General features: G+C 37.3%; 1 protein-coding gene across 1 annotated transcript in view; it reads left to right on the top strand.

The window, feature by feature from the left end:
• Positions 1–23157, top strand: part of l(2)k09022 (HEAT repeat containing 1 homolog l(2)k09022) — a 447482-nt gene that overhangs the window by 361025 nt on the left and 63300 nt on the right. The window contains exons 34-36 of the mRNA XM_090374601.1: positions 1176–1275; positions 1390–1551; positions 8280–8414. Coding sequence (XP_090230727.1) covers positions 1176–1275; positions 1390–1551; positions 8280–8414 — 397 coding nt within the window. The remainder of the gene's footprint in view (positions 1–1175; positions 1276–1389; positions 1552–8279; positions 8415–23157) is intronic.

Here is a 23157-nt window from a genome sequence, read left to right as displayed (position 1 = left end):
GACAAGACTACCCTTATCAAATGCTGGAAAAAACTTTGGCCTGATGTTCCAATAGAAAGATCTGGGGAGAAAATGAATAATTCTTATGATCCTGATGATGACAAGGATGATAATGATTTTGTTCAGTTATTTTGACATCTAGGGGGTTTTTCGGGCATAACAAATGAACACATTGCCTCATGGATAACATGTGATAATGATCTAGGACATGAGATCCTCACTGAGAAAGACATTGTGCAAGCATGCTCATCATAATCGTTGCAAGCTAATGAAGACGACAGCTCCGATGATGAAGTGTGTGAGGAAACAACTGGTGTGAATCACACTGAAGCAACCGAAATGCTGGAGAAGCTACTGATTTATTTTGAGAGACAGGATGATACATCAGCTGGTGAGCTTCTGATCCTGAAGCGGTTGCGAGATCGTGTGGCCCGAAAGCAAGTTTCGAAATTAAAGCAAAAAAACATTGAGGACTATTTCAAGTAAACTTCTTGAAAATAGTTATTTGTTTTGTGTTGTAATATTTTTGTGTTTAATTTTGTGTAATATAATGTTCTGCATTAAAACTTTATTGCTTTGTAGAGTATTTTGTTTATTTACCATATTCTTTTACTTTTTATAATTTTTACTTTAAAATATTGTTTTAGTAATTTAATATAAAAACCAATTTTGTTATTTAGTAACTTTAAATAAAAACTGGTACGTTAAAGGTAGCTTCCGGTTAATCCAGATTTTCACTAATCCGAACTGAGTGTGGTCCTGTCAAGTCTGGATTAATGGGGTTCTACTGTAGTAACAGTAATAGTTACCTAAATATGTAAGGGGCTGTAGCTTCAGAATCATTAATTTTACATGGTTCAAGAGTGATAATTTAATTAATCTGTTTTTTGTTTTGTTTTTATTGGTATATACTATGTAGTTTTTTTGTTATTAGATTTTTATTGATAGTAAATTTCATTTTGTTTGATAAGGAAGTGTAATGTATTACTATTGTTACTAAATTCCATATTACATGGTTGGAGAAGTACCATGAAAAAAAAAAATCTTTAAAATGTCTGACAGCCAGATTATTGAGTCTTGTACCATATAAAAATTTGAATGAGTAATAACACCAACATACTATTAAAGAATTAGCAGACACATTCTCATAAATGATAATTTGTTTTTCTTTATAGTCACGAGTTATTGTTGTTGAGTATTATAACAGCTGTTCAACGGATTATAGAAAACTTAGGAGTGTTCTTAAGTCCTTATCTAGAGCCCTTGATTACACAGGTAATTATTTCTTAATGATATATGTATGTCATAAAACACTTTTTGTTATATTCATTTCTGAGATGTCAACTGAAAAATATTTTTGTTAACTTGTAAATATTGCTCACACCATAGATCTGTATCTTGATATCATTCCATCCTGAAATTGGAGAGCAGAAATCATCTCTGCAGGAACAGTTAGCAGCAATTCGGTTAAACGTTTCAACTGAGATCTCACCCCGAGTTTTATTTCCAGTGTTCGAGAAATGCTACCGTGACTTGTCTGAAAACCATAAAGTAAGTTTTTGAAATACTATATGCAGTTTTCTTTTGAAATAGATTTCTAAATGACATCTAATTTTATTTACTAAGTTATTGTTATTTTGCTAGACTGTGTCAATAGCCATTTCATTCTAATTGTGAAGCAAATAACTTAAGATGAGAATTTAAAAAAAATAGAGAGAGATCTTTTGTATTTGTTAATAAAAATATTTTCCATTGAGTGGACAATATTTTTATTAATGATACCAATTAGCAATATGTTATAGATTTATCAGTAAATGAATGTCAGGGAGGCAATTTTAAAATATTCTGAAAACTACATAGCAAAAATATAGAAATTTGCTCTGTATTTTCTGTGTACCGAAACATTCATTATAAGAATAAAAATTGAGTATCAAATTTATTAACAGTACAGATTGCACTCCCCCCAAATCATGGTAGTTGCATATCTTGGCAAGGCCATAAATGAAGAATCTGCATTTTTATAATTTTTACTTTAAAATATTGTTTTAGTAATTTAATATAAAAACCAATTTTGTTATTTAGTAACTTTAAATAAAAACTGGTACGTTAAAGGTAGCTTCCGGTTAATCCAGATTTTCACTAATCCGAACCGAGTGTGGTCCTGTCAAGTCTGACAGGACCACACTCAATTCGGATTAATACTCAATTCATTAATACACTGCATTAACAAACACAGATAGTTCTAAACATGGCCTTGAACCCTTTGTGGGAGCACCCAAGGATAAAGTATTCCAGAACCATTAATCTGTTTGAGTGACATAAATGCTAGTGTATGAATTCTTTTTAAATTATTGTGTTTCCAATCAGTCTGCATCATGAATTATTTTGCTATTGAAGAAGTGTGGCCATAAAAAAAATAATAAAAACCAAGCATTTTCTTAAGCCTGTTTGTGCATATTAATTATCTTAATTGAAAAAAAAAAAAAAAAAAAAAAAAAACAGAATTTAAAGTTAACAGCATCTTTTCTGTCCATTTACAGACGGTCATGTTTGAGCCATGCAATTTCCTAGTGGAAATGATCGCTTGCTTCAGATGTTCTGTACACCGATGAGCCAAAACATTATGACCAGTGAGTCATTATGCAAATTGAAGCAACTGCAGGTGAACTATGGCATATGCGCAGGTCAGGACATGGTATTAAAAACACCTGATACTGAGCTCCATTAATCAGTGTTATTATTGTTCTTCAGATGGGAAAGGTAGCGGACTTAAGCGAGTTTGACAAAGGCCAAATTGTAATGGCCAGATGACTGGGTCAGAGCTTACAAGGTAAGGAAGGTATATCGGGTCAAACGGCACCTGGGGTTTCGCTCATCTCCGCGTGTGTACATTGTATCGGAAACAGAACACTACAAAGCCAGAGGTTTAAAAATGTGTGGGTTGTGTCCATTGTTCCTCTGGCTTATTGGCTGCTGGGCCCCTATTGGGAACCGACGTTGCCCATACCCTGCTACATGGAGTCTAGCCAGGTGTTACCAGAGTGATACTCTGGCAGGTCCTGCCACCTACTTTCCTGGGATTTCAGAGGCAAGGACCTAAAATAAAAAAAAAAGGTTGAAGTGATCGCTGTTGATTTAGGTAAGATTTCGTTAAAGAATGCTGCATGGGATTGTACGCTGAAAGGATGAGTTCTAGGAGCCTAAAAGGTCGGGCAAAATTTTGTTGTAATTTAAGTTTGGACGTGTGGGACGAATGCTGTGTAAGAGAAAGTATTGGGAGGGGAGATTGAAGACTGGTTGGGGTGAAGTAGGAAGGAGGGAGTCAATAGTGAATGTGATCCCCCCCCCCATTTTTTTCAGTGGGACATGCCCATGCCCCACCAGAGTGAAAATTTGGGGAGGTGAAAAGAGGGAACCCTCTCCTCCTGCCTGGGGAAGTTGGAAAGAAAGATCTGCTCAAGGGAGAGCGGATTAAGAGTCGTCAATAGGTCGTTTCTATATCAGGGCCACCACAGTGAACCATGTCCAGGTCTTGTCCATTTGGGGGGTAACTGGGGAGTCCCGTCGGAGAGTCAATAGTAGTGAGGTTAGGTTCGGAGATAGTCCAGTATTCTGTGGGAAAAACAAGATTTTGTACTTGGGTCCATTGCTGGAGTGTTCATTGGTGGAGTGGGCCATTTGTTCCTTCAGGAGCAGAGACTTCCTGTCTGTGCCTTCCTTTGGGAAAAAGTCCCATCTTTGGTTTCATGTTGTGATTTTTAAAATGGTTTACTCTTTAGTCCTTGGGGAACCAGAGGGAGCCCATCCCTGCATGCTTGACATCAGACACCAGTAGATGTTTGTCTGTTCCGATGTGACATTCGTGGGATCAGGGGTCCCATGTTAGGGTCCTCATATATGGAGAGTCCTTTGTGTTGGTATTCACTGTTCGGATTGTGCTCTGTCCTCAGTTCTGATGTACAGTGGTGATATAAACCAAGATTATGGTGGTGGGAGGGTCCTTCGTCTGTAAAAGAGTTCCTGTGCGAAGTTGATAAAGGCATTATAGGTCTCGCTGGATTCCAAGAGGTAATGCTCTTGGTCCTTTGGGTTAAAGTGTATTTTGGTAATTAATACACATCTTAGGTAGATTGGGCAAGTATACATTAGGGGGTTGTCTGTTAATCTAATTGTTATTAACTTTCCCCTGATGGCCCCATGCCCAGTGAGTAGGTATAGGGACAGTAGGCCTGGGGAAAGCCAGACTGGCATTTTTGGATGAGTTTTTCTGAGGTCTGGAATGAATTTTTTGGTAATGGCGCCCTTTGTGCTGTCATTCCAGTGTTGCTGCCAGAAGTCATGTAAGTATTCGGTCAAATGTCGGTTTTCCATTTTGTGGTTGTTTGCTGTGTTTGAGGTGAAGTCTCGGAAGGTTGTAGCCTTTCGAGACCTCTGGTCATGTTGGTTAGGATGCCAGACCGCACTACCTTCAGGTCCAGGGGGGAGAGCTCCCCCTAGGGCCTGCAGGGCGTGGCTGCTGACTGTGCAGCAGGCTCGAGAAGTTGTCAGTAATATTGTCCTCTGGATAGTTTCTAGCTTCCGTTGATTGGAGACCATTGTGGTTTTGTTGTACCAGACTGGAGCGGCATATGTAATAGCGAGTAGAAAGACTGTCTTGTAGAATAGACTGAGGGTTCTCCCTTTGAGCCCCCAGTCTTTCCTGGTAATCCTGGCAAACAGTAAAGCATAGTTTTTAATTTCTCTCTGCAAGTACTTGAGGTGCAGTTTAAAAGTAAGGTTATTATCCAGCAGGAGACTCAGGTATTTAAGCTGGGTATCCATTCGAACTGTTTTATTTTGAATCTTTATGTGGTGGTATGTTTGGGTGCGGATGTCCCTTTAGTAAGACTGAGCAGGTTTTAGCGGCAGAGATTTGTAGGTTGTGTTCAGTTGCCCATTCCTGTAGGGTTTCAAGGGCTCTATTTCCCGAAGCTTCCAGTTGTGCCCTGCTGCCTGCAGCAAGCATCAAGGCCAGGTCTTTTTGCAGAAACACTTTTTACCATATAGTGACAGAACTGGATTTAGGTTCCCAAACCATCCAGAATTTACTTATTACCTAGATTTAAAAATTAAATACAGTCATATATTTAATAATGTCTTGTGAGGAATCCACCTATTATTTGGAGAACAGAAATCGGTCAAATCATTAAATTAAAGCCTAACAGTAAATTGTAATGTGAACACAAGATGCTTTCCTTAAGTCTATAAATATCTATAAGTGATTGAACTGGGGAATGATGCCATTCCACTTCTTTTCAAGATGCCTGAAAACCATTATAATACCATTTCAGGAATTTGAAACAAACCCAGTGCCTACTCAAATAATTTGTAACTTATTCTGCCACTTTTTTCCAGCTTTGGAAAAAATTCACAAGTCATACCTTTTCTCTCCCCTCAACTTATCCTCATCCCCACCCACTTCAAACATTGCCTGTATGTAAGGTTATATTTTCAGCCCAACAAACAAAGTAAAAATATGAAATATATGACAAGGCTACAAACAGAAATAAGGGTTAATTCCTGAACCAACCAAAGTTTACTTTGGTTGGTTCAGGAATATGTGGCGCCTCCGTAGCCAGGTGGGCAGGAGCAGCAGTGCGTAGCACACGCTTCTTGATTAGACCGGGGTTTGAGCTCATGACCACCAAACACGGAGGATGCGGAAAGGGAATGACCACCGCATATCCCCTGAGCAATATGGCCTTAGTTGCTAATGCTCCTAAAATCCAAATAACAAAAACAAACATCAGGAATACGTATATTGTGGAATAGTTTTATAAAAGAACTTAATAAACCCTTTTTTTTTTTTTTTAATGTAAACTCCAAACACGAGAGGTATTAGAACCTATAGTACTTAGTACCATGCTTGGGTTGGAGGTTGAGAAGACAAAAGAAGATATTTGTTGACATTGGACTTGAACTTCGGTAGACTGTAATTTTCAGAAAATATGTATGAAAGAAGGTTGTTCCAGAAAACGGCAGTTGAATGAATAAACGAGGAAGATGAAAAGTTGGTTCTGTGAGTTTGAAGTTGGACAGTAAACGGATGTTAGCTGGTGGTGGCATGTGTTCGGACTGTTTTGAAAGAGAGAGAGCCGGAATTATAGAAGCCAATTCAGAAGAACAGTACCCATGGAAGTATCTGTAGAAGAGGCATGCAGCAGAAACAGTATGTCTATGAGACAGCGAGTGGAGAGACTCTGTTAGAGATCAATCATTAATTAACCTAACTGCCCTCTTCTGAATGGAATCAAGAAGCCTGAGAGAGGTTTTGGGGTCACCATCCCAGATGTGGGAACAATATTCCATGGCAGGGTGGATTTGCGATTTATACAGAGTGAGCAGCTGTTTGGAAGAAAATATGTATGATCTCCCTCCAAGTAATTAAAAGATACTGTCAAACATCTTTTAACTGCTGGCAAGGTTATCTGGGATTTATTAGGCTTTATCTGATATGGTTAATGAGAATGTCAACCTTGCCATATATGGGAAACTTAGTGGCTTACCACACTACATAAATCAGAAAACTGCAAATTCAAAACTACCAATCACCACTAGAAAAGAAGGCTTCCTAGATATAGAATTCTACATATAGAATGACTACAAAAATACAGGAAACAGAAATGTAAAATCATCTCCCCTAACCCTGGCTTGTATAACACTTTTCCAAGACCAGAACTACAAGAACACCTCATGACTCACCACTAGCAGCAATAGGCCAGACACACATAGTACAGCTGTAGATTGCAGATGGCCCTTAATTACAGCTGCCCTTCTATGAATAGCAACAAGTTCCCTCATCCAACCCCACCTCTCTTGTCCAAATACTCAGTATAGCTTGCCAGACTTTCTCCTCCCACAATGCTAGGGATCCCAAGTTGCTTCCTTCTATTTTTCTTGTGTTCTGGCATTTTAGCAGTAGTAAAACTGCTTTTCCCTATGGATAAAACTGAAAAATTCTTTTTCAGTTTTAATGAAAAAAGGGGACAGAGAGCCCTGAAACATCTAGTAATGCTAAACTCTCCCATTATAACACTATGTGTGGAGGAGGGGGAGACATGAAACTAAAGATTAAAATATTCAAAATGATGTTCTTGTAACATAGTGTGCTTATTTTTAGTTAACAGTAGTTTCTTTGTAAGTAAAGTTTAAGCTATTTACATAAGCATTTTTAAATGTACTTATTTAGATTTAATTTATATTTTCATATATTTATTATATTATTTTCATGCTAACTTACTTAAGCCATTCTATCATAAAAATGTGCTGTCCCCCAGTCTTCCCTAATATCTGCTGGGATTGCAATCTCCCATTATAACATTGTGTGTTTGGATGGGGTGGGAGATGAAGTTCTCCATCTTTGGTATTCCATCCCAAGCAGCTTAATATTAGCATTAGCTGCTGCCAACTAGATGATAGATTCACAGAGTACAGTAGAAACAAAGTATGTCTTTATATATTTCATAATGTCAGAATAAAGAATGAAGTTATAAATTGCATGATTTCTACTGTTTCTTGCCTATTAGTGTATTAAGTAAACCCCATACTATACTCCTGCTCTTAGATTTTTTTTTTAAATTTCTTAACAGGGGAATGTGTCTTAATGAAGTATGGTAATTATCACCATTCCACACTAAAACAAATTATATGAAATATGCATAATTTATTCCCAAAATAAAAACAAAAATAAATAAGCTTTAATTCTAAAATAGAGTCACCCATTTATTTTCATTTCAGTATGCATTCAGTTGGCAATATCAACCTAGGAGAAGATATCTTAATTTTGCCGTTTTTGCTTTTTTACCCAGCTCCTAATCTTTTTAAGCCATATCCTATAAAAAAGCTATTATAGGACTACTGATGAATGCACACAGACACAAGTTATGGGGTTGCAGGTTCAAGTCTATAAGCTTCCATGAAAATTGCATATCCCATTGTGAATTATGTCACCAGAAAATCCTGATTGTTCTTAATTCCATATGTAAACTCTTCTGTCCTCAGTTAACTCAAAAATAAACAAATATAAAGCATAACATTGAACAAAGTTCATCTTTACTATTAGCAAATTCTATGAATCCATTATTTTATTAACATTTCTAATAAATCAGTATATTTATTAGAAATGTTTAATAACAGTTTCTAATAAATCTTTTTTAAAATAATAAAATATTTTTAATTAACTGGTTTAAGTGATATTATTATAAACAGTATATAACTTTAGCTGTATTTTCTATTTCCAGGATGCAGTTGCACCACTGATGCTGCTACTTACTGGAAGTATATCCAGTATTGACAAAACAGATTTGAATTCCTATCTTTCTCAACTCACTAACTTTTTCTTAGAAGCTTTAGATTATCGGACCCAACATGCACAGGTAAGCTATTTAAGTTTACATCTGAGCATTAACTTCTGAGTTTTTTTAAATGAAGGCATTTACATTACATATTCTGTAGATAAAACTACTGGTTTTTCACATTATCAATGCTTTGAAATTGCTCTGTATAGTAATAATAGTGGAAAATTAGGCAAGAAAACAAGCTTATACAGCATTAGCAAAAAGTGGTGGAAAAAAAAAAGTCACACACACACACACACACACACACACACACACACACACACACACACACACACACACACACACACACACACACACTTCCCATGAAATTCCTCAATCCATTCAGATCTTGCAGTCTCTGCAATTTGCAGAGCTGAGGCCTTTCCTGTGTTCCACTCAATAATCTTGCTGCTCTTTTCTGTACTCACTCAAACAGATCAACACCTTTCCAACATTCTTTAATTAAGTGGTATCATTATAGACAATATGTAATTTTAACTATATCTACTATAATGATTACTAATCTGCAGATGCAGTCTACAGACCTATACAGCACTCAAGATGTGGCTTAACCATTGCCTTATAGAACAGGATGATCACCTCCTTATCTCTATTGGCAAAATTCCTGTATGTCACTGGTAAAGCCCCATGGGCCTGGCAACCAATGGTAAGCTGTCTGAACTGCTCAGAGAACTTCATATCAACTGTGCAGTCGATATGAAGATCTTATATGAAGTAGAATGAAAAAGACCCTAGATCTTTTTCATTCTACTTCCCTGAGTGTGTTACCACACAGTTGGTATGTTAATATAAGGTTACTGTACCTGTATCAAAGTAGCTTGCATTTGTCAATGTTAAACTTCAGTTCCCACTTCTCTGCCCAGCAAAGTGGGAACTGAAGTTTGTCTTGATCTTGTTGAAGTAGCATGCCTTGATTACTGTCATTAACCACCCTGCCAACCTTTGTATTATCTGCAAACTTAGGAATTAGACTTGATCTTCATCAGTATCATTAATAAATATAAAAAAAAACAAAACTGAACTCTGACAGACTCCACTAATAGCATTTGTCCAAGAAAAGCAGTGCCCATTGATAAAAATTCTGTCTTTAACCATTCAACCATCCCTTCATCCATAGCACTAATTTGCCCTTCATGCCACACTGCTGCAATTTATACAGCAGTCTTTTATGTGTAACGGTATCAAAAGCTTTTCCAAAGTCTAAGTATATAAAGTCAGAATTATTTTTTACATCCAGTTCCTTTGCCACTGTATCATAATAATCAATAAAATTGGTCAGACAAGACACCCCTTAACAAATCCATGCTGTGAATGTAATATAAATGTATTCCTGTCTAGATGGCCTTGCATTACTTCTTAAACCAATGACTACATTATTTTCCCTGGAACAGAAGTCAAGCTAACAGGTCTGTAATTACTTCTTTCACCTTTGATCCCCCCCTTTTGAATTGGCAATACATTTGCACATCTTCAATCCATAAGTACCTCCCCTGAATCCAAGGATGCTCTTATGATTATGGCTAAACATTTGCTGACATCTTTTGCTACCTCCCATAATATAATTGTATAGATCTCACCCACCCAGGTGGGTGAGATCTATACAATATTTTACATTTACTTTTCCACTTTCCTTTTAGTTATCATGAAATCATTCAGCTCCCTGTTAGTTTTTGATAAACTTCCAGCATCCCTATTTCCTAAAGAATTCCTCTTTTGTGAATGTAGATGCAAAATATCTATTCACTTTGTCAGCAACATGAGCACATTCATCAACAATTAAACCATTCATATCTAGTGACCAGTGTGCTTTATCCCCTTCATTCCCCTGTGTTTATATAAGTAAATAAGTCTTTGCTGTTTATCTTTGCATTATTTTTCAGAGATATCTTGTAATCTGCCTAAGCTTGCATAACCTCCTTTTTTTGAACACTTTCTCTTATTTGGTAGAAAAATCCTAGTGTCTTCTATGATTACATTCCTGAATTCTTCCCATTTAGAATTTGCTGTTGGTAATTTCATCAGTTGTCCCATTGAGAATTTAAAATCTATTTGAGACCACTGTAGTCACCTTATGAAAGCAAAAGCTCTTTCCTTTTGCCCTTGACAGTAGTTACATCTTTAAGTAAATCCAACATCAGTATGGTATGATTACTGCCACCTAGCTGGTCATTTATCAGCAGATTCTTAATGCATGAAGGGTCATTGCTGATATCAGATCAAGAGTATTGCCTCTCTAACATGCTGGTGTAGGAACAGTTACCCAATAAATTCACAAACAGCCTTGTTACTGTGCGAATGACCAACATAAGTTTCCAGTCAATATCTGGAAAGTTAAAATTCCCCCTATTATAAGACATTCTGATTTACTGATCCATTTTATGTGCCTGTACAGTTTCCCTTTATACTGATCGCAGTCATTTCTCATCATTGGACAGACTTCACATTTGCATGAATTCTGTCCAGTGATGAGAAATGACGGTGGCTCCCATGTCAACTGGATACCCAGGCATTAGATTTTACATGCTTTTTAATGAAGAGCATAACTCCTCCTCTCTATCTCTCTCTCTCTCTTATTCTTTCTATACATATTGTACTTTCAAAATTCAAATTCTGCATCCCTTATATTTGAGTGACATCATGTTACCAATAATGTTGCATTTGACCAAATGCAACATAGTTTCATCAAATTTATTTATGCTCCTAACATTGATATTGCTCCTGTTTTTACTCCTAGTAACAGCCCATATATTTGCTTGTTCTGTGACGAATCCCAGAAGGCCCTGAAATTCCTGATACCTTGTTTTTCAGGCTGATATATGTTCCAATAGAAACAGTGCAAAGATCAGTTACACCTGTGATTGTGGCTGCTGTTAATCTATTAGATGGTGTATCTCCCTAGCTAGCAGTTTCCAACCCATCTAAAACTGCCTCAATAACATCAGTAAATAACCTTGCACCTCCTTCTATTCAAGTGTATCCCATTCTCAGCATAGTTTCTGCTTGTTAACAAGCACATACTATGCTAAGAAATATTCTACTTCATGAGCCTTGCACTTTCCCAGGGCCAAATTGATAGACAAGGCTCTCATTGTGTACTTCCTCTTATTGTGCCTAGGCAGGATTCAAGATTCTTTCAATTTCAATCCTAACTCTCAACTTTTTCCTGAATATTGCTCTGTACTTGTTGAATAAATCCTTAGTTCTTCTATTCTTAATATCATTAGTAACAACTTGTATAAAAAATCACCTTTTGTGCTCTTAAACACTGATGGCTGCTCTACAGGTCATTATCTTTATCCCCTAATAGATATACCCTGATCCTATTACATCTGTTTTTGTGCACAATATATTTCTCGCTTCCATGACAGTTTGAGTCATCAACTATAGCAAATTCCTCTTGGACCAAGGATCTCTGCTGCAAAGGATGTCTTTGTATTGTCTGAAGCTGGACCGTCTTGTAAACCCTAGAAGGCATCAGAACATTGAATTAGACAACATATGTGATATACATCCCTACAACAGCAGGAACAAAATGGCCAGACTCAAATTTCAAAGTTGCTACTATGTGATGTTACAGTATCCCCCACTACTTGAAGTGAAAACACGTACATGCCAGAGTTAGTAGTATATTAATTAGTATATTTAAGAATGGGAACCAAAATAAAAATAAACAATAATCTGAATTTGAAATAATAGCAAAATTTAAATCAGAAAAAAAAAAAAAAAAAAAGTATACAGATGCACCATTAATTGCTCCCTTTTTACATAGATCATATAGAAGTGTGTCCTGCTTCAACAGTATCATTTTAAGATCTCTTAGGTTTCCTTTCAGTGCCTTAAAACACCATTGGAAGTGTCACCATTTTCAAAAAGTTTAATTGATGTCTCCACAGCTCCTCAGCTTGTGAATAAGTTGGCACTGATTTTGTACTGATTGCATCTTCGATGAATTCAATGTTGTCACTATCTTCTTTATTTAGCAAAGTCTCTATTTATATCACTCTCTGTAGAAATTCCATAAGTTATCAAAATGGCAATGTCATTTAAATGGCCAAAATTCATAATTCCATTTTGTTTCAGCCATCCTGGTAGTGGTGATCAATCATATTTGTTTAACATTCTTCTCACCACCAGAAAATTCTTCCAATGATAAAACTAGTCTTCTGGAAAGAATTTATCATCATTCCAGATGTAACAGTATCCCATGCATCTTTCATCAAATGAGTGAAATCCAGTACAGAAACACTTTCATATAATACTCATTCTTATTCAATTATTGGAGAACCAAGAATTAACTGAAAAACAGAGGTTGCATCTGGAGGCCAAAATACCAATTTTGTGTTGGATAAAACCTACATGTGAGGTTTTGCTGGACAGTTATTTATCAGAATAAAAATTTTATACTTTTTTTTCCCCTTAACTTATTATTCCACTTATACATTGTTGAAAAATACTAGGAATCATCCATGCCTTCTTATCAGCTACATATTCAACTAGAAGCTGTACATTTTAAACCAGCATGGTTTCTATGATTTTTTTAATAACAAAAAGTCTTTTTTGTCGGTTGCAATCATGTTTACACACATCAAACTGTTAAATAGTTCTTATTTCTTTTGCTGCGACCATATTTTTCACCTTTAAATTTAAAAGTTGCATCAGGTGTCAATGTTGGAAATACACCAGTTTTATATGCATTCTAGATGTCTTCCTTATAATCTGCTGGTAGTCACATGTGTAATTCTCATGCCCTAATTGTTACAATTTTTTTTTTTTTTTTATGTAAACCCCAAACACGAGAGGTATTAGAACCTATAGTACTTAGCACCGTGCTTGGGTAGTTGGGGGTTGAGAAAACTAAAGAAGATATTTGTTGACATTAGACTTGAACTTCTGTAGACTGTAATTTTCAGGAAATACATATAAAGGAAGGTTGTTCCAGAAAATGGCAGTTGAATGAATAAACGAGGAAGATGAAAAGTTGGTTCTGAGAGTTTGAAGTTGGACAGTAAATGGATGTTGGCTGGTGGCGGCACATGTTCGGACTGTTTTGAAAAAGAGAGCGGGAATTACAGAAGCCAATTCAGAAGAACAGTTCTCGTGGAAGTATCTGTAGAAAAGGCATGCAGCAGAAACAGTACGACAGCAATTGGAGAGACTCTGTTAGACGAGTCATTAATTAACCTAACTGCCCTCTTCTGAATGGAATCTAGAAGCCTGAGAGAGAGAGAGAGAGAGAGAGAGAGAGAGAGAGAGAGAGAGAGAGAGAGAGAGAGATTTTGGGGCACCGCCCCGGATGTTAGAACAATATTCCATGGTAGGACGGATTTGCAATTTCTACAGAGTGAACAGCTGTTTAGAAGAAAAGTAACGCTGAGAGTAAAAGAGAAAACCAAGTTTTTTAGATGCAGAGGAAGCAATATTTGTAATGTGCTTGTGCCAGGAGAGATTAGAAGTCAGGGTAATCCCCAAAAGAGATATATCATTTTGCCTAGAAATCGGAGTGTCACTAAAGATAAGCATAGGAGCAGAAGAATGCTTTTTGCGAGATATAAGACAAGACTGAGTTTTAGAAGGGTTGAAATCAGCTAAGTTGTCTTTGCCCGACTGGAGAATTACCTGAAGATCGGCATTTAAGGAATTGGTAGCAGATGTTTGACAAGTTTAAGCTGATTGAGCAGGACAAAGTTTCTCAAAATGGAAAGTGGAATGCAATGTGTTATCATCGGCAAAACTATAGATAGGACTTCTAGTCAATGGAAAAAGGTCATTAATATACAAGAGGAAAATAGTGTGGGAAAGAACTGAACCTTGGGGGACACCGGCATTAGTGGAGAAGTTAGAAGACAGAGAACCATCTACCATCATCCTCAGTGAGCGATCAGAGAGAAAACTCGATAACCAATTACTAAAAACAGTTGGCAAACCATAAGATGGAAGCTTGTTTAGAAGACCTTTAAGCCGAACACGATCGAAAGCCTTTGAGATGTCGAGCAACTACTTGTGTTTCACCAAACCTTTCCATTGAATTAGTCCATAAATGGGTAACATAAGCCAAAATATCACCAGTAGATCGACACTGATGGAATCCATACTGACGATTGTTGATCGGACAGAAGGTTTCTAGGTAGTTTAAGAGTTGGTGGTTAATTGATTTCTCCATTACTGTAGAAAGAGTAGAAGTAATTGCAATGGGACAATAATTGGATGGGAGGGATTTGTCACCCTTTTTTAGGAACTGGGTTGGATATGAGCAAATTTCCAAGCAGAAGGAAAAACTCCTTTGGAATAAGAAAGTGAAAAAAGGCGGCAAAGAATAGGAGTAAGTTCAAGAGCACAGGTTTTGAGAACAAGTGGAGAAATACCATCAGGACCTGGGGCTTTCTTAGCATCAAGATTCATCAAAATCCTTCTGATATCCTTTTGACGGAAGACCACAGGAGGTATTGAATGGAGCGTGTTGGGAATGGTGGGAGGTGTTTTACCAAGATAATTAATACATGAGTTGGAAGAAAAATGGGATGCTAGCGGGTCAGCTTTATCCTTGGCTGAAGTGAGAACAGAACCATCTGGTTTGGACAGAGGTGGAAGCAGAGATGGGCAAAAGTTGCGGCCAATAGCTTTGACAAGAGACCAGAATTCTTGGCTACCATTAGGGCAAGAAGCAAGTTTTCTACTCTTAGCCTGTTCAAACTCTAGATTGTAGTTTGGACTGATTAATAACTGTTTTACAATTGTTGCGAGCTTTGGTGTAGGCAGAAAATGAAACTGAAGAATTAGAAACAAGCCAATTAGGATATGCAACATTCTTCTCTTGAACAGCCTTAGCACATTTATTGGAAAACCAAGGTTTAGATAAAGGACAAGATTTTAAAGTGGAGTGTGGGATAAAGGATTCCATTCCTGCAAGAATAATTTCACTGACACGATCTAAGCAAACGTTGACATCAGAAGTTCTGAAACAGTAATCCGACCAAGGAAAAGAAGAATAGAAATCTCGCAGGTCATCCCATTTTGCATTCTTGTAATGCCAAACAACACGAGGTTGGGTATAGCCATGAGATAAAGGTTCCATTGGAGAAGAGACAATCACCAAGTTGTGATCTGAAGTGCCTAAGTACACGGTTGAAGCGAGAGGTCCTTTAGGCACTTCAGATCACAACTTGGTGATTGTCTCTTCTCCAATGGAATCTTTATCTCATGGCTATACCCAAAGGAAAGTTGGACTAGAGAAAGTCAAGTTGCAAAGAGAGGAAGTCAAAAAGCTCTAAGTGATTAGTGGAGTTGGGAGAACGGTAGAGACAACAGATGAATTTGACACAATGAGGTAGAGAGATTTTAAGCCAGAGTAGATCAAAGAGGGAAGATTCCAAACTGCCAAGTCTCTGACAGGGAATATCAGAATGGACAAATGCATAAGTACCACCTTTGAGGCGAAAGGAATCATACAGCAAATATAATTTGGGCATCTGAGATGAGCAGTAGTTGAACCAACCGATAACTGAGATTCTGTCAGAAAAAGTACACAGGGTTTGGCAGACTGCAAGTGGAAATGGACATCGTTGAGATTATAATTGGGACCACGTATGTTTGTAAAACGAATTAGGAAGTGCTTGGGAGGTTTAGATCTTTTCGCAGATAAGCTTGCTCTATTAGTTTGACAATTCATGGTGTTTTCAGAGTAAGAGAAAGTGGGTGGGACATGCTGTATGAAGTAATAAAATTTTTGATATGGCACACAAATGGTAAGAATATACCCAGATCCTTGACATAACGTGGCTTCGACAATGCTCCCCGCATACACACTACTCGGACTCCCACGAGTCACTATCTTGCAGAGTAGAGGTAGCAAGATTATACACTAGCTGATCGGGAAGTCTCCTAGAGAGTTACCAATAGGTTCGGTCCGGTGTACAAACTAGCAGCCGGCCTGCGAACACCATTTTAGAGCTGTACCCTCGAAATGTAAGGAATATTGGATCTCGCCACGATGTTCATCATAACCTCAAAAGTCATCAATCAATCTGCACGATGGAAGAGATAGGGAAGGGTTGGCCGGAATTTAGTTCTAGAGACTAAACATAGGTTTCACCACTTCAAGCCTCCAATAAGCAAAGTGGTGGTATTGCACTGGTTGATGAGAGTCATCTACCACCTAGTACTGCCTGGTAACATAGAGGGGCGGTGTTCCTCCATGTGGTGTGGGCACCACACCACGACCTCTGCTTACGTTGGTTCACACCTGGGTGGTCATCCACCATGTACTTGTGCATGGAGGTTATACCTAGGATTATTAACAGTCCCACCATCGTGAAGGTGCAAGCAGAGTATTTGACTGTCAGACCATCCGGACTTCTCCGAAATTGGGTCCACTTGACTTGAGTGTCACCCGAATATCAGTTCCATCAGCGTTTTAGACTCCCAGATAGCAAGTACAGCTTGTCTGGCATATCTGTGAGAATGTCTGTGACAACCTCAAGGACCACTAGGCAGTGGTTTACTCACTAGGCAGTCCCAGGAAATCTATTCTCTTTTTCGACCCCAGAACAAAATTATGTTTCCAAAATAATAAACATAAAATTCGAATTTTAAACTTGCAGCATCATTTTATTTTGCCGAATTAAATTACTATTTATTAACTAACTACAATGGGATATGCATGATTTTAAAGAAAGTTCCATACAAATTTGTAATTTTTCCATATTTATTACTTAGAATCACGAGATACTGTATTTGCATCTTTGATAAGTTTTTGAAGGCCAATATGTTTTCCACTCATACTGGAACCGTTATCGTAACCCTGACCTCATGTTATTTAGTTTTAAGTTATATTTTGGAAATAAATCATTTAATTGTTGTTGTTGTTATTTTGTTTTTAGGAGCATTAGCTACTAAGGCCATATTGTTCCGGGGATATGCGGTGGTCATTCCCTGACCATTCCGCATCCTTCATATTTGGTGATCACAGGCTCGAACCCCAGTCTAATCAAGAAGCGTGTGCTACGCACTGCTGCTCCTCCCCACCTGGCTATGGAGGTTCCACCAAATCATTTAATACTAATGTACATAATCCCTTACCTGTTGTATCATTAATTTGATGAAATCCCAAAAAATATTCCCTCATTTCTACATCATTGCCAGAATATACAACAAAACGTATGATAAATATTAATTGTTCAACATGGCTACTGTCAGGGGTGCAATCTAGAGTAATTGAGAAATACTTGCTATTTTTGATTTTACCTAATATTTCTTTCCTTATTTTGTCAGCAATTAAAGAAATAATTTCATTCTGAAATTTACTTCCCAGGTATTGTGGTGTACCTGGGAAGCTAATATTTTTTTTAATATTGGAAAGGTGATCCATTATGTATGGATCAAATTTAGCTAACATTTCAATTGTTTTCAAAAAATTACCATTATTGGGAACGTACAATTCACTTGAGGAACCGTGAAATGCGAAAGACTGGCCAGCTAATTTTTTGCTGAACAACAGCAAAAATTTGTTTTAAAATTTCAGTCCACCAATTTTTCTCTAGTTCGTACAAGTGACATTGTTCTTTATTTACAGTTGTTTGTTTTGTTAACATGGACTTCATTGTAAAGTATTTGTTATAATTATAAATATCAGTAGGAGATATTTCATGTCTTTGCAAATTAATGCTTCCAATCAGAAAAGCCAGTTGAACATAATTGAATATTTGCAGTTCCAAATATTTTAAAACAAAAACAATACATACTATTTGTTGAAATGAGTACATTAACCAGTCACAATTTACCTTTCATTGGTTGCTAATGTGCTTGTATAATATACACTTGAAAATTGTCCTTTTTCATTCAAAGGAAATGAAACATTATTCACTTGTTTAGGTCCAATTTCCACCAACATGTCTATCCACTTTCTTGATAAAATTTTGGGCCAATGACCAAAATTTCCAACATAGAAGCATCAAGGATCCTTGATGCTTCTATGGGAATGTTTTCATCCAGTGCTTCTGATATTTCACCTCCAATAGAAGCATAATTTTCTTGCTCCATTATAGGTTGTCCCATTACTTCATCATCATCATCATCAGAAAATTGCTCCGATTTATCACCTTTTTCTGCATGTGCAAGTGTTGTAGTACTTTTGCAATACTTTAACAAACTTGCTTCTTGTTTTTCTATTCTTCTTTTTTTATATTCCGCTCAACTTAATTTTTTTCTCAGAAACATCTTACCTGGATAATGAATGTAATACTTTTTTAATGATTTTTTAAAAATTAATATTCAGTGAATTTTTCTCTAAGATATTTGAGTAATTTTAACTGACTCTTTTATTTAATGAGTTAAAAACACTTACCTTTATTATTTGTGCTAATCATAAAATTTTACTACTATTAAATTAATAAAAAGGCTAGCGATAGAAACACTTTTCTAAATGATAATATTCTGTCTTCTCCTACACTGTGTCTGCGCATCTCTTACTTTAGTCCTGATCCTCCTCTTGCGCAAACTCACAAGTTCATTGTCTGCAACTTGGCGCCACAATCATTCAATACAAATTCCACACAAAGTATACAAGTAGCACTGAGATTTGACATCTCTCAGTAGTTCCATAAATTTACAATGACCAAGTGAGAATTTAGATTTAATCTCGTTGATGCATTTCACAACAGCATTCACTGTCTTAGAACATAGTCTTTCTTGGTGAACAATGAAAAAAAAAAACAATTTTGAGCATATAAACTTTCGCCCATATCCTTTTTCAAATATGCCAAATCCCTTTTTCTTCCCTACCATAGATCTCACACCATCAGTGGATATTCCGATTAAGTCACTATGTTAAAGTTTGCAGGGCCATGCAAATGAGGGATGCATTGAATGTGCTGCACCCCAATCAAGGGAGTCATCAAAGTCTCAGCATAAATAAACAGGGTCCCTTAACCCTTTTTGCATCCAGACCCCCAAGTACCTTTGCATGGCCCTGCAAGTTTGTATTCTAGCATGACTTCTTTTATCTTATTAAATATGTCTTTGCCCATTGTTGTTGTTTTAAGTTAAGTAAGTGATGACAGTTCTTCTGTTACATTAAAATTTCTATCTATTCCTCTGATAAAAATAGATAGTTGAGCTGTATCTGCCAAATCAGAAATTTTTTGTTGTAAGGCAGTGGCGTAACTACAGCAAGTTCACCTCAATGCAAACACAGGTCAAGGGTCCTGCCCTACCCTTCCCTGTTAACACAACCCCAAAAAGTGAAGAGCAAAAAAAAAAAAAAAGGGCTCAACATATTACCTGTTATTTCAGAAAAATACTGGACATATTTTCATTTTCACTTTTTCCGAACAAAGAAATAAAATACTGGGAGGATGGCAATTCTACCAACAACTGTCTACTTACTTTATTATTAATTAAAATAAAAAATTACTGACATCAGAGTAATAAAATTACAAATACAAGTTCTTTCAAATTGTAACAAAATGAAAAGAATAAAAAAAAATATATATAATGATAATAAACTAAATTTACAACAATGAGTAACATATATTAGTATTAAAAACTGGACAACGTTTGACAATTGCCTACATCGTGGATCATTCATAACTTGTGAATGGTCATCATGTAAATTGAACTAATGAAAATTGGAATAATAAATTTACTTACTTAAATCTTCAGCCTTTCTGTCACAAGTTAGAAAAAAATGCAATTGTGCTGGTTGGCACAGTATTTTTCTTGCTCTGAGAAACTTGAAATGTAGAATAATAGTACACAATGCTTGATAACAACTGAAGAACTTTCTTTCTTTGCCAATAAAGGAATTGATATATCTCTGTGATTTACTAAATTCTTTTGTTTCGTTTCTCACACTTGTTTCCCAAGTTGCTTTGCGACAAATTTTCCCATCACAAACGAAAACAAAACACATAAAAAGGTTATAAAATGTATTATTCATGGCCAACTAAAAAGTCCGGTCTTGTTGACCATATAGAAACAAAGCAGTAGACAAGGGTAGAATGTTGTTGTGAACATGGCAAATTAACCACAAAACCATAAATTTAACAAAACTTCATGCTTTGGAGTGACTGAAGTAGACCTTTGTATGGCGCTCACTGGCCCTAAACCTTGTGGTTTAGGGCCAGTGAGCACCAGTTGGCCCTTGTGATTTAGGGCCATAGCACCAGTCAGTGCTATATTGAAACTGCTTCAACTAGTCTCTTCATATTATTATATGTCTCCTTTAGATTTGTGGATTGCTGGTTTTCAATTTTTATGGTATTTGCTGCCTGCGTGTTGATCACACATTCCCTGCTCTTCTGAGCAGCCCTGCTCAAACAAATAAATTTAAGTAATTAATTAAAGTAATGAGGGCATAGATATATTCACACAGTTACATAAATATGAATGTATAAAACAGTAATTATAAATAAATAACTATATTCGTGTAGTTTGGCTTAATCAGTCTTATTACGTTCATATAATTGGTCTTATCACAAAAACTAGCTCCTTGATGTGGGCACCAGGATGTGGTGAGTGGACCTCCCAGTGATACTAGTCCTCCAGATCAGCGACACTTGGATTTAATGCTCACCTCTTACATTCCTGGCTAACACGATTGCAACCCGTGGAAACTGAGAAAGGGTGACCTGGTGGTTGAGGAGCCTAGCTTCAATTCACCACTTTGGCCCTTGCTTCCATAAAACAGGAGGTGGGATGACTTGCCCAGGATCAATTGACTGGTGGGTTCACCTGCAAGGGTAAACCATGTCAGTGGCATGCCCCTACCCTTGTGAACCAAGGGGCAGGATTCAGGCTGGCAGTGCTGCCCGTATGGTGCCTGGGTAGCCGGGTGGCATCCCACTCCCAAGTGTATTTACTGGTGGGTAGTGGGGAGCCTGGACCCTGGGGTAAAAAAAAACTACTATGAACCTTGATGATCTAAATTCTTATTCTGGCACAGTCACACCATAGGATTAATATATTTTCCTATGTTAAGCCTATGATCGAAACATGGCAGTCCAGTCTGCACAGGAATTGTAATAAGGAAGTTGTTCTTGCTTTGAGACAGAGGGCCAATGATCCTCCATTGTGCAAGTCATATGACACCATTTTAACTGTATGGTATATTTTACTGAACTGGTAATTGTATCAGTAAAGGAAATACAAGATACATTCAAAAAGTTTCCAGAATTTTACTATAAAAGTTTATTAAGTGAACAGTTTGGCTTACTAACCTAATCACTATCAAAGTAACTTCCTTCAAATACACACACTTACTCCATCAGTCTTGCCAACTTTGAAACGTTCTTTAAATTTGTGGCTTTTTAGCACGTCCCCATCAAAGAAAACACTTAAGGGCCACTTAAGTGTTTTCTTTGATGTCATCTACTGTAGCAAAACAACAAACCCAAGCCTGCTTTTCAGTTTAGAGAACAGCCAGAAGTCAGATGGTGCAAGGTTGGGGAGTAGGGAGACTGCTGCATGACTGATTTCTTACAGCCAAAAACTGCTGAACTATTGGTGACTGGGCTTATTGTCGTAGTGCAAGATCCATTCATCCTTCCATTTTTGAGGTCGTCTTCACCTCACATTCTCACATTAATGTATCAAAACCTCAACACAGTAAGCAGCAGTAATGCTTCTCCCCTAGTCACAAATTTGTGATGTGCTATGCCCTCATCATTGAAAAAAAATTATCATCATGACTTTGATGTTGGATTTTGTTGCACGTGACTTTTTGGGCTATGGGGACATTTTTGTGTGCCATTTGGATGATTCCACCTTGGTCTCAGGATCATAGGTGAATATCCAATTCCATTGCCGGTACTTCTTTACTTATATAAACTTTAGAAAGAAGGGGATGAATCAGATTGGTCCACTTGATATCAATGGTTTGACTCTACTGCAATAATTAAAGACAAACACCAGCCAAGGAATAAAAAATTTTTACTATAAAAATAATAAAATAATGTCATACACTATCGAAAGACTAAAATATTACAATAAATTACGATTAAATAAACTACGATAAAACGTTAAAAATATACCGAAGCAATAAAATTATCTAAAATAAACTGGATTAAAAGCGATAAAACCTGAAGCTTTCGGAGACTGCTGTCTCCTTCTTCAACAGTATACTATTACTGCAATGACACATCCTTAAGTAGCAGACCCATGGCACTCATGCACGTGGTCCATCAAACACATGGTCGGCATTCCCCACATGTGCATCGGAAACGGAAGTGGCTCGGGAGCATGTCAAACAGAACCTGTCATCCCGTCTGAGGACAACCGCCTCAAACAGAGGGTGTAAACGTGTCCCCCTGTCCCTGTTAATAGTATTACGACTGGATGAACTGATTCGCAAGCTCTCTAGCCACTTGCGTTCCCAAAATCCATGGGCATGGTCTGTAATGACCGCGTCTTCAGGGGAGATCTGATGCTGCTTCTCCCAGAAATGCTCTGCCACAGCAGAACTCTCATAATTAGCAGTCATGTGCTCCCCCAGGCGATCTTTTAAACGTCGCCCCGTCTCCCCCACATAACATTCCTCACAATCCGGGCACTTAATCTCATAGACCACACTACTAGTATAGTCCTGGGCTATGGGATCTTTAACTTGAGGCACCACTGTGTGCAATCTCCATCCCAGAAGTTGCGCACAGCGGGTCTAACACTCCCGCAGTGCCCGTACAATGTGTTCTGAAAGGCCCGGATAGTAAGGAATGTATGCAGTAGCCACAGGGGCAGGCGACTCCCTACGATTGGACTCTACCCTATAAAT

This window comes from Mastigoproctus giganteus, chromosome 5 (genome assembly GCF_048544385.1).
Source record: "Mastigoproctus giganteus isolate SK-2022 chromosome 5, ASM4854438v1, whole genome shotgun sequence".
Classification (NCBI taxonomy): Eukaryota; Metazoa; Arthropoda; class Arachnida; order Uropygi; family Thelyphonidae; genus Mastigoproctus; species Mastigoproctus giganteus.
The sequence above is the reverse complement of the archived record's forward strand: the minus strand, read 5'-3'. Positions and strand labels throughout refer to the sequence as shown.